This window comes from Periophthalmus magnuspinnatus, chromosome 9 (genome assembly GCF_009829125.3).
Source record: "Periophthalmus magnuspinnatus isolate fPerMag1 chromosome 9, fPerMag1.2.pri, whole genome shotgun sequence".
Taxonomy (NCBI): Eukaryota; Metazoa; Chordata; class Actinopteri; order Gobiiformes; family Gobiidae; genus Periophthalmus; species Periophthalmus magnuspinnatus.
The window spans coordinates 4,764,751-4,782,531 of NC_047134.1; the positions used below are offsets into that span (position 1 = coordinate 4,764,751).

General features: G+C 40.5%; 2 protein-coding genes across 2 annotated transcripts; one reads left to right on the forward strand and one right to left on the reverse strand.

The window, feature by feature from the left end:
* Window positions 1-895: 895 nt before the first annotated feature.
* On the forward strand, window positions 896-8,262 carry LOC117376359 (protein FAM240B). The gene is made up of 3 exons (XM_033972812.2): window positions 896-928; window positions 2,975-3,096; window positions 8,016-8,262. The coding sequence occupies exons 2-3, from the start codon at window positions 2,975-2,977 to the stop codon at window positions 8,128-8,130; spliced, it is 237 nt and encodes a 78-aa protein (XP_033828703.1). The 5' UTR covers window positions 896-928; the 3' UTR covers window positions 8,131-8,262.
* Window positions 8,263-11,191: 2,929 nt separating this feature from the next.
* nudt18 (nudix (nucleoside diphosphate linked moiety X)-type motif 18) lies at window positions 11,192-17,235 on the reverse strand. The gene is made up of 9 exons (XM_033972811.2): window positions 17,168-17,235; window positions 16,481-16,641; window positions 15,354-15,464; window positions 14,990-15,092; window positions 14,507-14,630; window positions 14,167-14,291; window positions 13,612-13,688; window positions 11,948-12,142; window positions 11,192-11,682 (listed from the first exon to the last, which is right to left on the reverse strand). The coding sequence occupies exons 2-9, from the start codon at window positions 16,637-16,639 to the stop codon at window positions 11,572-11,574; spliced, it is 1,005 nt and encodes a 334-aa protein (XP_033828702.1). The 5' UTR covers window positions 16,640-16,641; window positions 17,168-17,235; the 3' UTR covers window positions 11,192-11,571.
* Window positions 17,236-17,781: the final 546 nt, after the last annotated feature.

Sequence of the window (17,781 nt, forward strand, 5' to 3'; positions counted from 1 at the left end):
CATGCAAAGTCCCAACATTTACTCTCAAGTGTAACTGCTGGCTTAAAGATATTTTAAAACCACAAATCCACAAATGTTGAACCTTGTCATTATTAGTTTAGGATTGGCTCCACAAACTTGTCAAATTAATCTTATGTCTTAAAGTCCTTTCAGCTGATGACACTCATGTCTTTATGGCTCCACGTTCTGCAATCTGACCCATATTAGGCTATGATCTTTGTTCTAATGTTGTCTCCTCATCACAAACAAACCTGGAGTTGTGTTTTGTTTCATTCACACATGTTTCACACACAAACCCTGCAGATTTAGAGTTTTTTTCTTCTCTAATAAAATCACTCCACCTTGTCATGTCATTTGGTGACACAGGAAGCACTCCACTGTGTTTTTAAACTCCATACACTTTCACTAGAATCATTTGGATCTTTTCAGACCCGAAATTTCCCATCTCTACTGAACTAAAGGTAAAAGGAGCTGTTAACTTGAGAACTAACACTTCATGACATCACAAGGTGGAACAAAGCATTTTGAGTTTTGGGGATGCAGACAGACACCAGATTACTTGAAACATGTGTGAATGAAACAAAACACAACTCCAGGTGTGTTTTTGAGGAGCTAACAGCATTATAACATGGCTAAAAGCTCACTTGAGTCAGTTTGGTGTAACACAGGATCTTTAATCTGCACATTCCACCATAAAATTATGTGATTAATCATGGTTGAGGTTAGGACCAGTCATCAGGAAATGAATGGAAGTCAATATAAAGTCCTAGAGAAGCATAGAAACCCAACATGTGTGTGTGTGTGTGTTATTGTACTTGTACCTGTGTGGATGTGGACTGGTCTTGTGGGTGGAGCCTCGTGTCCCTGATGTAAAAACTCTCTCGGAGCTCCACTGTCGGTTGGATCTTGCACAGCTCCACAGGCAGAGGTGAGTTTTGTCTACTTTAAATGTCATCAGCCAAGAGGAAAAATATGTAGTAATGTTTTTTAATTTTTAATTTTAAAAAAATTATATTTATGAAATGTAATTATAAAAGAGATAGACTGTATGGGGCTGATATTCGGACGTTTACGTGTTTCAGCACAGACCTGACCTGCTGCCTAAAAAACACACACAAAGCTTTAACGTGAAGAGGAAATTATCAATATCTGCCCTATTTCCACCCAACAATATTAGCAGATATTTGGCCATCAGTTTGTCTGGATTCTAAACAATCAGCACGATGAAAAACCCCATATCCGTCGATCTATAATTAAAAGGACAAACTCAAGTCTGTTTGGCTCAGTTATTATTGTTATTCATTTGTAATATTGTTGTTGTAATTTTAACAACATATGTTATTATTTTAAAAAAACAACAACATTTCTTTTGATTAGGTTGAGTACTGTGGTTGTGTTCTTGGGCAAGACACTTAACCCACCTCACCCCCAGTGTCTGTGTATGCTGGTGTGTGAATGTGTGTATGAATGAGTGGTTCCTTGCTGTAAAGAGCTTTGAGCCTTGAATGTGGAAATGTGACCTACGTAGAAATGTGACCATTTACCAAATATTATATTTAAGTTTTAAGTCGACCGAATCCAAAACACATTTATTAAATCTTTTTTTTTTCCTTTCATTTATAATCTTGATTTAGTCCTGGTTTAGTCCTGGTTTAGTCTTTACTAGTGTGTGGGAGATGCAGGTGTACCTCCTGTGGTTCAGTCCCAGTCTGGTCTTGGTTTAGTCCTGGTTCAGCCCTGGTTCTATCCCGGTCAGGGCCTGATTCACTGCTGGTTTAGACCTGGTTTAGTCCTGATTCAGTGCTCATTTAGACCTGGTTTAGACCTGGTTCAAACCTGGTTTAGACCTGGTTTAGTCCTGGTTTAGACCTGGTTCAGTCCTGGTCAGGGTCTGATTCAGTGCTGATTTAGACCTGGTTCAGACCTGGTTTAGACCTGGTTTAGACCTGGTTTAGTCCTGGTTTAGACCTGGTTCAGTCCTGGTTTAGACCTGGTTTAGATATGATTCAGACCTGGTTTAGACCTGGTTTAGTCCTGGTTTAGACCTGGTTTAGACTTGGTTTAGTCCTGGTTTAGACCTGGTTCAGTCCTGGTTTAGACCTGGTTTAGATATGATTCAGACCTGGTTTAGACCTGGTTTAGTCCTGGTTTAGACCTGGTTCAGTCCTGGTTTAGTCCTGGTTTAGACCTGGTTTAGTCCTGGTTTAGTCCAGGTTTAGTCCTGGTTTAGACTTGGTTCAGTCCTGGTTATTCATGGTTTAAATCTAGTTCAGTCCTGGTTTCGTCCTGGTTTAGACCTGGTTTAGTCCTGGTTTCGTCCAAACCATAAAGCATAATTTACATATGTAACAGCTGAAAAAATCTGTATTGGAACATCGCCACTTATTAGTCTATGGAAAAAATGTGTGCATTTAGTCTGATGAAGAGATGAGATCCCCATTATGGTTTACACACTGAAAAGAATTCATGACAAAATGTTAAAGCAATATATAAACAAAATATGCATAGATTTATTTTTTTAATTATATCAAAATCATGTCTCATTTTATGGAATTTTTGTCTCAGCCAAACCCCAAATTTAGTCCTTATTTTTGGCTGCAAAGATATTATGATTACCATGACTATCACTACATGACACTGGGGGTGTTCTAAATGTATGGCTATGGTTGAATGTTGTAGTTATAACTAAGTCAGTTCTTTATGATCAGATTGCGTTAAAACAAAACTCAGATTAAAGTCTAACTTTAGTAGCAGCTTCAAACAGAGTAGTGACTTTTGTTAACTTCACTGTGCAGAGTATAAATAAAAACATGTAATGGCTATCTCAGCAATAATATCGATTTGTTCTTATATGTTTTGTTTGTTAATTCATTATCTGTTATTTTTGGCACAGCTTCATGTGCGTAAAGTATTTTGAAAATCTAATGAGACTTAACGGTAGATCCATGGACTAAACCTGCGTATTGTGTTTCAGATGAACTTGGCTCTGGTCCATGATCGTCTGCACATAAAGTCCTTTTGGGAGAAGAGGATTCAGGACGACTCTGAGCATGCAGAGACCGAGGAGCAGAGGAGGAGCCAGAGCGCACTTGGCAAGTATGATTCCGACCCACAACCTCAAGATCTCTGCCGCAGTAACACAGGGAGGACATGCACACTCCACTTAGACAGATCAGGAGTCGAACCCACAACCTACTTACTGAGAAGTCTGGTGCTTTTTGGTGCTATAGTTCCCCTCCTCTTCCTCCTTCTTCTCCTCTCTGTAGTGTATTCTTATACCCTCTTGTGATGAGGTGAGATTAGATCGTGTTGTGCTGTTCCGTCCTTTAAAGGTTGATGTCTCTGTTGTTTACACATGAGGGTGAGTAAACATGTGACAGATGATGTCATGTTTATGTGTCCTTGAGTCCTCCTGAGGCAGTATAATTAGGTTTACTTAGGACCACCTGGCATCTCCTGTGGTTTAGTCTGAGACAGTAAAAATACCTCCCGGCAAAGCATGTTGAGAAATGTATTTATTCATGGCTGAGTGGCTAGTGCTGTTCTCCCTGTGTCTGGGTGTGTTCTCTGCTGGGAAGATGGCCCAGCAGCACTGAAAGATGGGTCAAATGCAGAGGACAAAAAAGTGTACCATAACCTTATTCTGAAACCCCAGCAGTGGGAGCTAGTACTGCATCTGTTGACACAGCGAAGAAAAAATCAGTTTGTATCATGTTACAATAAGAGGTAACTGATGTAGAGGCCATCTGAGCTTCATGGATAAGAATGTGCCGAGGTGTAACAGTGGAGGGCAATGGAGGTTTGTAAGGCAGGGTGTACTGTACTTTATTTATCTCTCATGAGGGAAAATTATTCTCTGCATTTGGCCCATCCTGGAGCAACTGCCTCAGGGGCATTAAAGGATGAGTAAAATACCTGCGGGAACAATCAAGTGCACCTTAACCTTAACCTAGCAACCTGTCCGGAGCAGTCAACCATTGGCATACAGAGTCCGGCACCTATCTCCAGATCTCAAGCTTGTTTTAGTGAGGAGCTGGAGGATTTGACCTATTGTGCATGTTTTGGGTTGATGGAGGAAACCAATCCAGATACAGGAAGAACATGCAAACTCCACACTGAAAGGCCCAGGAGTCAAACCTGGAATCTTCTTGCTGTGAGGCGAGAGTGTCGGTCAGTTACTCCATTACTGCCGAAATAGAAAAACATCAGTACTGTTTGTATCCTGCCTCACAGTTTAAAAAAGTACTACAATCACAATCAATGCCTTTGCTCAATTGTGACCGTAAAACCTTTATTCCTATTCCTTATTTATATTTGTGATCTAATTTAACTGTTTAAAAGCTTGTTTCCCATGGCCACATTATAAGGCACCTGTCTGCTCCTGTTTGCTGATGTCATAGCAAGGCACCGGGACATTAGACCTCAGAGGGATCTACGGGGGCCTGGTGGGGACAATTACACTCTCATTAGACATTCCAATCAGAGCAGGGCTTAAGAGGCTCCTCCATAATACTGCTGCGCTCACATAACAAACTCTTCTGCACCCTCTGACCCTCTCCTCTGCATCCTCTGCTCTTCTCTGCTCCTCTGGCTCTGCTCCTGTCTGCTCCTCTGTGTGCTCCTCTGGTTCTGCTCCTCTATCTTTTCCTGTCTGCTCCTCTGTCCTCTGTCTGCTCCTCTGGCTCTGCTCCTCTGTCTGCTCCTGCCTGCTCCTGCCTGCTCCTCTGGCTCTGCTTCTATCTGGTCCTGTTTGCGCCTCTGTCCTCTGTCTGCTCCTCTGTCTGCTCCTCTGGCTCTGCTTCTATCTGGTCCTGTGTGCTCCTCTGGCTCTGGTCTTGCCTGCTTCTCTGGCTCTACTCCTGTCTGCTCCTGTCTAACCATCTGAAGTATCTCCTGAGTGAGTGTGTCCTTTGCGGGCCTCCGTAGTCCTGGCTCTGACTTGTAGCTGTTTGTCGCGTTTGTGGATTATAACATTTGTCCTTTCAGCAGCTGTTAATCCGGATGACCTCAGCGGATCCACACGAGGCCGGTCTTAGTCCTGGTTTAGTCCTGGTTTTGGCCTTGGTCTTTGGGAGCCCAGACCTGGTGATGACAGAGGAGTAGCGAGTCTGTGCACACCTCAGGATTAAAAAGACAGCCAAAATAGATCCAGGGGAGTCGTTACAATCAGAGGACTTAGACCTGGATCATAACTGGACTGCAACAGGACCAGAGCCAGACTGGGACCAGACCGGGATCAGAGCCAGACCAGGACCAGACGGGGATGAGGACCAGACCACAATCAGACTGGGTCACTGGACTGTGATGTTTTCCTGTGATTTTTGAGTTAACATAAACACTACAACTTTTTGTCCAATTCACAGATTTAACTTGACCTGGACAACTGAGGGATTATACAGACTTCATAAAATAAAACAAAAATAAGTTTTGTCATTTGGACTGAAACAGGACTAAACAGGACTGCCACCAGGACTGAACCAGGACTAAAGTCAGGACTAAAACTAGGACTAAAATTAGGACTAAAACCAAGACTAAACCAGGACTGGGCCAGGACTGAACCAGCACTAAGATTAGGACTGAACTCTAACTAAACCAGGACTAAAACCAGGACTAAAACTAGGACTGGACCAGGACTAAACCAGAGCTAAACAAGGTCTGAACCATGGTTAAATCAGAACTAAACCAGGACTAAACCAGGACTGAACCAGAACTGAACCAGGACTAAACCAGTACAAGGAGCTTTAAAGACCCCCAAGACCAGTCCCAGTTCTGACCCGGGTATAGGTTTCTCCTTGAGACCCTGTGTCCCAAAGAAGAGGTGATAATCCCCACACTGATGGATGAAGGACTGTGGACCTCCGATTAGACCTGCTCCTAATGAGGACTAGGTCTAAACCTGAACTGAAACAGGTCTAAACAAAGTCTAAACTGGGACTAAACCAAGACTAAACTAGGGCTAAAACAGGCCTAAAACAGGACTAAACCAGGACTAAAATAGAACTAAACCTCATCTAAACCAAGACTAAACCAGGACTATGTGAGGTCTAAGTGATGAAAAAACAGGATTAAACAAGGACTAAAACCAGGTCTTTACCGAGAATAATTAACAAACTAAACTAGGACTAAGGTATGTCTAAACCAAGACTAAACCAAGACTAAACCCATCAGCTCAAAACAGGTCAAATGCTCCAGCTAAGGTAGGCCTGAACAAGACTAGACCTGGAGATGGGTCCCACTGCGTATAATAGTTTAACCCAGAGACACTGAAGGATGGGTCAAATGCAGGAGACACATTTCCCTATAAGAACAGAGAAGTCCAACTCAATCTTAAACCAGACCTATTCTGTAAACCGGACTTTTCAAAACTTTTAACCATGTTCTAGTCATTTCTTCTCACTGACCCTCTGAAATTGTATTTTGAGTTAATCATGTTTGGGTAACCTTTAATAGCTTATTTTCAAGACAGTGTTTAAAGAGTGCGAGAGAGAGTTTTTAAAGGGTGCAAACGAGTGGGTGAGAGAGTTGCAGATTGGGTGATTATTTATGTTTTGATTTGTGTGATTTTAATGTCTTTCTTATTCTGTAAAGCACTTTGAATTACCTTGTGTACGAATTGTGCTATACAAATAAACTTGCCTTGCCTTGCCTTTCAAAACACAATTTTGCTGATCAATCAATACCGCTTTCACCACCACCGGTACACGCACTGTGATTTTTCTTCATTGGTGATACACGTAGGATTCAGCAGTGTCACATTTTGCTACAAATTAACATAAATCCACTCCTTGCTAGTCTGATGTTTTCTAACTCAGAAGTCAGTAATAAAATTCAACCTAAAAAGATCTCCCAGAATTGTGCTTCAAGAGAGGGTATTATTCAAAATCGGCATTGTACCATGTTATAAAGTTGTTCCCTCATCAAGGACATGCCTGAAGAGGTCTTACATGTCATCCATGCAGGTTTGAATAATCTAGTGATCTCTCCCGGGCCCCTCCTTATGGTTAGCTGTAAAATTTGTCCAATGCTCCACCCACAAACCTACATCACACATGCTCCCACACGACAATTCTCCATAAATAATACGACACGACAATATACTACAGCTCCACAAACCTGGTGTGATGTGTAGTAGTTTCATTAGCATGCCGACTGTAATGTGATAGCTCTGTGAAGGGGGAGTGACTTTTGACTCAGAGCATCAAAAATGAAAGTGAAACTCATAGAATATGTTTACACATGGTTTGGATAAATGTAGAATTTTCAAAACAATTAAAGGTAACATGGTGACCTGAATGTCTGTTAATACCCCATAGAAATAAAATATCCTCTCTTTAATTTAATAACAAATAAACAACAAATAAAATGTTTTATTATTATTATTATTATAAAACATGTTATTTAAAATGTTTCTCAGGAGAAGTGTCTAGTCCTAGTTTGGGCCGGGTCCTGCAGCTGTCGACACTTAATCTTGATTTTGATCCCAACTAAATCCTGGTTAAGTCCGACTCAGATCCTTTTCTGCTGAACGGACTCTGGAGTGATTTTACTGTCCCACAAAGTCCACCTGTGGACACGCGTCTGTGTGCATGGACATGTATGTGTGGACAGGGACACTTCACCTGTACATGTGTGTGTGGACAGCGACACTTCCCCTGTGTGTGTGTGTGTGTGGACAGCGGCACTTCCCCTGTGTGTGTGTGTGTGGACAGGGACACTTCACCTGTGTGTGTGGACAGCGACACTTCCCCTGTGTGTGTGTATGTGTGGGTGGACAGGGACACTTCACCTGTGTGTGTGTGGACAGGGACACTTCACCTGTACGTGTGTGTGTGTGGACAGGGACACTTCAACTGTACATGTGTGTGTGTGTGTGTGTGTGGACAGGGACACTCCACCTGTGTGTGTGTGAGTGGACAGGGACACTTCACCTGTACATGTGTGTGTGTGGGGTGGGGGGCGTGTGTGTGTGTGTATGGACAGGACACTTCACCTGTATGTTTTTTTTGTGGTTTCAGGTTGAGGGGAGAGTGGTTGGTTCGGTTGGAGGCTCGGAACAAACATCTGAAAATGTTGAATGAAAGCTTCCTAAAGAAACCGAAGACAGAATCCACGGAGCAAAACCAGACCTGAACCAGGACAAGACTAGCACTAAACCAGGACTAAACCAGGACTAAACCAGGACTAAACCAGGACTAAACCAGGACTAAACCAGGACTAAACCAGGACTAAACCAGGACTAAACAAGGACTAAACAAGGACTAAACCAGGGCTAAATCTGGACTAAACCAGAGGGATGTGTGTAGATGTATTGGAAGTCGGAAGTCGTAAAGACACCAGTTGGTTTATGTATGTTGTTGTGATGATTCATGTTATTGACTTTGACTGAAATATTTTGTGATTGTCACCTTTAAATGCAGCGAGTTCTCTATATAAAGTGAACTAATACCTTGTTGTGTTTAAAGAAATGAATAAATACTTTGTGATGGCATGATTTTTTATTTTTTTTTTCTGATTGGTCGACTCAAGCCAAATCTGCCTAAAACTAAGATTGATTTTCATCTTTTCTTTTCACAATAAAAGTCTTTAAGAACCTGCATGTATATATGTGTATGTGTATATATACACACACTTTTTTAAGAGGTGTATTATGCAAAATTTGAGCTTTCTAAGTCTGAAATGTCATCCATACATGTTTGAGCAATTTAGTGATCTCTCCCGGGTCCTATCCTCGTTACAGTTAACTGTAAGATTTTAACACTAAACTCCATAAACCTTCACTAGAATCATTTGGATAATTTCAGCCCTGGAATTGCCAGTCTCTAGCTGTAAACTTGAAAGCTACCACTTGACATCTTCATATGTTTTGTTAGTTTAAATATCACCAAAATAAATGTTTATTTTGTAGTTTTAACAGTCACATTTACATTTATTGGCTGAGGATCATCCTTTTTTCCTGCCTCGTTGTTTATAATAAGCAGCCATCTTGGCATGACATCCATTGGTGTTGCTCTGAGAAGGCTTCTATGATTTCTATGGGTCTGCACCTGCTTGTCTCCATGGAGATGTTATTGCTCTGCCTGGAATGCTCCACAGTATAACATTAGACCCATGTATTTTGCATTTATTCAATTACTGGTGTTTCTGTTGCTAAAAAAATACCCTCAAAACCATGCATTCTTACAATGAGTGAGATCACATCTCCACCAGTTTAATATCTCTCTGGCGACAAGCATTTTGTAGACACTCCACAAAAGTTACACAGTGCACCTTTACAATATGTTGTACACAAGGTAAAAAGTATGCTCAACTTTTCAAACCATCCTAGATGGTTTTTGCAGCATAAATCTGGTCCCAAAACAGCATGTTAGCATATACTGCAGACCCTTCGGCTACTCAGATGTTCAGTGTCATTGTTCTTCTGGTGGGAGATGACTGAGCTCTGACAGTGCTTGCAAGAAGGCACTCTTCACAGACTCTGGAGAATCTGGTCTCCTGGAACATACAGCGGGTACGGAAAGTATTCAGACCCCTTTAAATTTTTCACTCTTTGTTATATTGCAGCCATTTGCTAAAATCATTTATGTTAATTTTTTCCTCATTAACATACACAAGCACCCCATATTGACAGAGAAACACAAAACTGTTGAAATTTTTGCAGAATTATAAAAAAGAATTTAAAAAAAACAAACAAACTGAAATATCACACAGCGATACATATTCAGACCCTTTGCTCAGTATTTAGCAGAAGCACCCTTTTGTAATATAGCCATGAGTCTTTTTGGGAATGATGCAATGAAGTTTGTCATGCCTGGATTTGGGGATCCTCTGCCATTCTTCCTTGCAGATCCTCTCCAGTTCTGTCAAGTTGGATGGTGAACGTAGATGGGCAGCCATTTTCAGGTCAATTGGGTTTAAGTTGGAGCTCTGGCTGGGCCATTCAAGAATAGTCAGAGTTGTCCTGAGGCCACTCCTTCGTTTTAGCTGTGTGCTTAGGGTCATTGTCTTGTTGGAAAATGAATCTTCGGCCAGTCTGAGGTTCTGAGCACTCTGGAGAAGGTTACAGGATATCCCTGTACTTGGTCGCATTCATCTTTCCTTCGACTGCCAGACTTTCTGTCCCTGCAGCTGAAAAACATCCCCACAGCATAATGCTGACACCACCATGCTTCACTGTTGTATTGCACAGGTGATGAGCAGTGCCTGGTTTTCTCCACACATACCGCTTAGGCCAAAAAGTTGTATCTTGGTCTCATCAGACCAGAGAATCTTATTGCTCACCATCTTGGAGTCCTTCAGGTGTTTTTTTTTTGCAAACTCCATGTGGGCTTTCATGCGTCTTGCACTGAGGAGAGGCTTCCCTCAGGCCACTCTGCCATAAAGCCCTGACAGGTGGGGGGCTGCAGTGATGGGTGACTTTCTAGAACTTTCTCCCATTTCCCAACTGCATCTCTGGAGCTCAGCCACAGTTATCTTTGGCATCTTTACCTCTCTCATCAAGGCTCTTGTCCCCGATTACCCAGTTTGGCTGGACAGCCAGCTCTAGGAAGGGTTCTGTTCATCCCAAATGTCTTCCATTTAAGGATTATGCAGGCCAATGTGCTCTTAGGAACCTTAAGTGCAGCATAATTTTTTTGTAACCTTGGCCAGATCTGAGCCTTGCCATAATTCTGTCTCTGAGCTCTTCAGGCAGTTTCTTTGACCTCATGATTCTCATTTGCTCTGACATGCACTGGGAGCTGTAAGGTCTTATATAGACAGGTGTATGTCCTTCCTAATCAAGTCCAATTAGCTACATTCCAATGAAGGTGCAAAACCATCTCAAGGATGATCAAAAGAAATGGACAGCACTCGAGTTAAATGCATGAGGGTCACAGCAAAGGGTCTGAATACTTATGTCTGTGTGATATTTCAGTTTTGCTTTTATAATAAATCTGCCAAAAAATTCAACAATTTTGTGTTTCTCTGTCAGTATGGGGTGCTGTGTGTACATTAATGAGGGAAAAAAATGAACTTAAATGATTTTTCGCAAATGGCTGCAATATAACAAATACTCTCTGTACTCACTGTAACAAAGAAGTCAGGCTAAAGCTAACACAGGCTACAGTTACATGCACACTCAACATCTGACTATTATTTGACTTTTGGAGTTACAAAATTATGAAATGACAGCAAAATCATTTGATTTCTTTTTAATCATGGTCTTTATTACATTAGCATTAAATGTACAATATGCATAAAAACATGCATTTTTGTTTGTTGTATAAAAAAGAAATTGTACAGCACATATATAATTTGAAATTTACAAGCATCAGTTTGTATACTCTGTCATCAAAATAAATAATAAAGCAATCTTTTTAAATACAGTTAACCAAAACATGAAAACATTATGCTCTAAGACAGCTCTGACACCATCTGCTGCTCACTCATAGTACTGTAAATCTGTTTCTAATGGACTATATTGAAAAGTGAAGTCCTAGTGCAGGCTATGCAGTGGTCAGTATGGTCCATAGGGGGCACACTCCTCAGTATAGGCTGTACAATGGTCTATATAGTCCATAGGGGGCGCTCTCCTCAGTACAGGCTGTGCAGTGGGAGGATAGCTGTGTTTTTGATCTTCAGCAGAAGTTTGTCCTTGAGTTCGATGCTCTGGATTTCATGCCAAATGTATCGAGGATTCTCAATCTAAAAAACAGAAAAGATCACGCACAAGAAAATTAGGTTAGTCTGTTTTTAATCCTGGCTTAATTCTGGTTTAGTTATCTGAATTAGCCCTGGTGGTTTTGATCAAATCTGGTTCAGGTTGAGTTTTTAAACTTGTCTCAAGGATGGGAGGGCATCTGACATACAGGGATAGAGGAAGATGGGAGGGGATCTGACACACAGGGATACATCAGAAAGGTAGGGTATCTGACACACAAGAGGATTGGAGTGCTGTGGTAGCTGTGACCTGCGGGGGGCGCTCTGTGTTAGCCGGGGGCAGTTTGAGTCCATCCTCGTCTCTTTGGGGTGGTTCAGGTATCAGTCGCACGAGCGTGTTCAGACAGATGCCGTCGCTGTGCCCGTTCTCACGACCACTGTGCTGCAGAGACATCACGCCCACAGTGCTCACGTCGTGGTCGTAGTAGGACGAGGGGACGGCATCCTGCGCAATCAGACGAGTTTGGTACGCTTTTGTTATTCATAAGCAGTGAGTATTTTATATATTATTTTTGTATACTTTATGTATTATAGGGAACTGTAGTAATTGATACTTTGCAGCTGATGTCATCAACATTCCCTGGGGTTGTGATGCTAACTGTAGACACTGCCTGTCTGAGGCTCTGTTACTCAAATTAGAGTTTAATCTGAGGTTTGTTTTAACACAATCTGACCAGAAAGAACTGACTTAGCATCAACTACAAGTGAGCTGATTTGTGCTGTTAAACAAGTCTCTCTCAAATACCATTACAGTCACAAGCTAGCTAGCATTAGCCAACAGTTTTTCAGCCACTCTCACCTTTTTGTTAAAAATGAAACTCCTAAACAGGACCATGAGTGCTCGGATTGATGACAGCAAATAGCAAAGTATCAATAGTAGTGGCACTAGTTTAAAGCAGACATATTGTGCTTCTGTCTGCTATGTAGTTATAACCTGGGACACCTGGATCAGTGTTTTATTTTGGACATTTTAAAATCATCAAAAATATTGAGCTAAAACAGCTGAATAAAAGAAAAAAAGTCTGCTGATTTCTGGTTCAAAGCTGCAACTCTGATTTTGGCCTTGCCATGAAATCTTATAGAATAGAATTAAAAAAATTGAAAAAAATAGAATACAGGAGAAATGCGATTGCTCAAAGAAAAATCATTCCAAATACAACTTCAAAGGGAAAATGAGAAGGGAACAATTAGTCTACTTTAATGATTTACAATAAACTTTCTCGATGCTGAGGTCCATCGAAAATTCCTGTTTAGAATGTTTCAACGTTTTAATCAGTTTAGTTCTGATTTGGTATTTACATGCAATTACCAGGTCAACAATAGGACAAACTTTTTCATTTATGTTTCTTTATTATTTCTATGATTATTTCCATTGTAGTTGCTCACTGAAGCATCAAAACTATAAGTGTGGAATATAGTAAACAAAAAATGTACTTAAAATAACGCCAAACTTTTCAAAAAAATTGTAATTTCTTGACCCTGACAAAACACATCTGTGAAGTGAAAACCTTCATCATGAGCTCACTGAGAGAAGGCCAAAGGTTTGCAGTGCTGTCGACAAAGGGTCGCAAATTTTTCAGCATTTGAATATATATATATATATATATGTATATATATATATATATATATATATATATATATATATATATATGAGTTTTTCAATTTTTTTTCTTTGCTACATAATTCCATATATTTTGCTTCATATATCTGAGTTCTTCCATGTGTACCTAAATGGTAGAAAGTAGTAGAAATAAATAAAAAAAATAATAAAAAAAAAATTTAAATAAGAGGGTGTGACCAAACTTTTGACTGGTAATGTGAATACATACTACTACGTATACTGCTAATGATGTCTAGACCTCAGTATGTATTAGTCTAGTATTAGTATAGGTTAGATAATTAATGCAGATGTACCTGGACCACCATATTGGCTCCCCACGTGACCGCATGAGTCCGGATCGCTGCCACCACGGGCAGGTGGGCAAACGGCACTGAGGAAGATACAGGATTATACAGGATTAAACCATCACTAAACTAGAACAAATGCAGTGACTAAACCAGGACTAAACTAGGACTAATACAGTAACTAAAGCAGGGATAAAGCAGGGCTAAACCAGGACTAAAGCAGGAGTGAACCAGGACTAAATCAGGACTAAAGCAGGGTTAAACCAGGACTAAAGCAGGGCTAAACCAGGACTAAAGCCAAACTAAAGCGGCACTACAGCAGGACTACACCAGCGCTAAACAAGGACTAAACCAAAACTAAAACAAATCTAAACCAAGACTAATACAGTGACTAAACCCAGACTTGACTGAACAAAACCAGGGATAAAGCTGTTTTAAAATAAGACTTAACCAGGAATAAACATAAAATAATTACCAGGAGATCTTAACCAGATCCATATCTTAACCTGGACTAAACCAGGTCTAAATCATGTCTAGATCAGGTTTAACTAAACCAAGACTAACCTCTGAAGACTAGGACCCAGACTTGGTCCTTTGCATTGGTGTAGAGCAGGACGAGTCTCTGGACCACGTGTTGACAGCTCAGGTCTATGGGTCGAATCGGAGGGTACCCAGGATCCCCACGGTACCTGAATGCAGTCACAGATATAACAAAATCATACACTAACACACCCTGGCTGTTTACAGTATCTGTTATTAGTTGAGCCCAGTGAACTCCCTTAAGTGTGAACTTAAAAAGGTTTATGGTTAATAATTACAGGGCCTATCAACATGAAACAAAAACTGGCACAAAGTTTGAGCCCTCTCTAATATAAATACATAAACTGATAAATCCGAGACGTACTTGAGCCCAGAGTCGATGAGGCGGAGGATGTCGCGGCCCCTCAGGCTCAGGGAGCTGTGTCTATCCCACCAACAGGCCTGAAGCGACTCCTGATCGGCCCCAGACAGAGTCTTCAGGTGGCCCCCTGCACAAAACACAGATTGATTCAATGCATTTATTAAAGGTTCACTTCAAATTCTGTGTATGGCAAATAATAAAAAAGATAACAAAAATTCAGAGCCTGAAACATTTTATAACATTAAAGAAATTATTTTTACAAAATGTATTAGCAAGAGACTAAAAATTTGGGACTGAACCGGGCACAAACACTGGATTATGGCAGGACTATAAGAGGACAAAGTCTACATCAGGAGAAAAATTAGCTCAAACAGAACCAAATCAGGTGTGAACATTTCCCAAGTATCTATAAATGTAACTTTGAATGGTTTATAACAAAATAATAAACTAGGCCTTTAAACCTGAGTCAGCAGTTAAAGTTCTGACCTGTGACTGAAGCCAGAAAAATGAATCTGATCCACTGAGGGCCCTGCTCCTGGATCAGCAGCAACGAGACGGGCTCACAGTCGAAACCAGACTCCTCCTTCACCTGTGAGGAAGAGGGGAGGGAGGAAGGGAGGGAAGGGGAGAGGAGGAGATGGGAGTGGAAAAGAAGAGATGTTGTGGGGGGAGAGATGTAAAGAGGGAAACGAGGGACAGAGGAAAGCGGAAAAGGAGGGGTAGAAGAGGGCTATTATGACATGATACATGTGTTTTATGTTGAATCTTTTTTTATAAGAAACATTGTAATTTGATGTATTGTTTTTTTTTTAATCATGCTCATAATTCAAGTAAAAAGTTCAGCTCTCACTTCTCTCTTGAGCGCCTCCTCCAGACTCTCTCCCACCTCAACTCGCCCGGCCGGGAGGTACCACTGTTTATAGCACTCGGACTTGGCCTCCTGCACCATCAGCACCTCCTCCTGTTAAACAAATTAGGACTGTCAAAAGTATTGAAAATCAGATACTACTTATCGATATTAAAACTAATATCAAAACTAGATACTTAAAAATCACATTAACAGGCCATTATGAGCTTTCTTGAACATCTTTTGAGCTGTTGATCTGTGAATTTTGAGCTTTATCAGAACAATTATAAGACCTCCTAGTAAAATAAAGAAAGTGCCATTATTTTCTGTATGAACATTACATTCTACTACAATAAAAGGAGCATTTTTAAAATCTCTATTGTGGTATCATAATCGGTATCGAGTATTGAGTGAATTCCTTTTTAGTACTGAAAAGAAGTTTGAACGTTTAGTATTGTAACAAAGCTAAAACAAATATATCAACAATACATGTACTTAAATAAGGCCCAGCAGAGGGACTAACCCAGAACCACCTCAGGTCTACCACTATCACCACAATCTTCATTCACTAGGCCTAACTTTATACAAGAGCGCCCACTGGTGGACAAATAAAACCATTGCATCCATTCTGCTTCTTGGACCTATGAGGGCACACAATAATATTTTATTTACCAGAAAGATGCCATATAAATCCTAAATATGAATCAAAGGTATTATAGGCATTATGATGATACTTATGATAAAACCACAGCAGCACAGATCTAAAACAGGACTTAACCAAAACTAAGGGTATGCTCACACTTGTATTTGTTTGGCAGGGATTTGAGCCCAGTTTAGTTTTGATAAAAACAGTTAAAAATAGTTAAAATAGTGGTTCTGTTCTAGTGCTGGTTTAGCCCCTGGCTTATGACACAGAGGATTGAGAAGCAGTGTGGGTTTCTTCAGAATCAACAATAAAGGCACCAAATTGGGTGAGGGAACTCTGGGAGTCCCTACTTAGACTGCTGCCCCCGCGACCAGATAAGCGGAAGAAAATGTATGGGGTGCTAGTTAAATCCAAATTTTAATGTGGTATTTGTGCAACTAGGAATGCACCTTAAAGCAGACAGGTCTAAAACATTATTCAGTACCTTGTCATTGAAGATGACCGCACCTACAATGTAGGTGACGTTTTTCCGGAGCGTGGCCGGTTTACTCTGGTCCACACCCATGTCACAAACCATCACCTCTGCTCCCTCCCCTTTTAGCAGCCTCTCCACCTGCTCCTCCATCTCTTCCATCGCCTCCATCACTGAAACAAAGAAATACAAGAGTTTAGACAGGGTTCAGTCCTGGTTTAGTACTGATTTAGTCCTGTTTTAGTGCTAGTCCTAGTTCAGTCCTCTCTCGATCCTAAATTAGTTCTGGTTAAGTCTTAGTTTAGTCCTGGTCTAATATTTGCAGAATTCTCGTTTAGCCCTGGTTGAGTACTAATTTATCCTATTTCAGTTTAGTCCTCAAACTGAAACATAATATATAGCACTACTGACTATTATAAAATACTTCATAAAAGTGAGACTGGCTTTTGTTCTATTTTCTGGCACAAAAAGTAGAACCAAACGTTTGTGTCACAGTGTAAGTGACCATAAGTAAGTAACTCGTTATTATCCCTGAAAAAACCCTGTCAGAGACCTGTTAGCCATTCACAGATTAGCATGTTCTTCAAAACGAAAGAAACATTTAACAGCTATGACATATATTTATTTGATATGAAAGAACACATTAAGTAGTATCCGTGAGTGTTATTTTGAGCTAAAATAGGCGTATCTGACTCCAACCTGAGCGCTTTTTGCAGCTAATCCCCGCATCCACTTGGTTTGTTTTGATATTTGACGCTTACGTTCACGAGCGAAATTGCGTCATCACGTGAGCAAGACGTTTAATTTTTAAAAGTATATATATATTTTTGTGTATTTATATTTACTAACAACATGAAGCTAAATTATATAATGTGTGAATTATTTGATTATGATGGAAAATAATAATAACAATAATAAATTACCCGGAAGTATGTGTTGGGTAAAGTGGTCGCCGCTTCCGCTGTTGGGTAAGGTCGTGTTTACGTCAAGCGCGAAGGACACATGTCAAGTATTTTGGACTTAAAATATCTGCTCGAACATGGACATTTAACGATCTATTTCACACAGGTATGTTCGGTATTTCCTTTGTTTTTTTCCCCGAACTAAAACAATAACATTTTGCTAGCTTGTGCACAAAATTTCACCCTTAACTACATGCATTAGGCATCGTAACAAATCTATAATAGTTACTATTTTCAGAGAATGTACTAAAGTTAAGTTAGGCCATGTAATTATCCTTCATAACGAAACAGTGCAATGAGACAGGTTGAATCCGTGAATTTTTATGGTACAATGCAATTTACTGTATCATG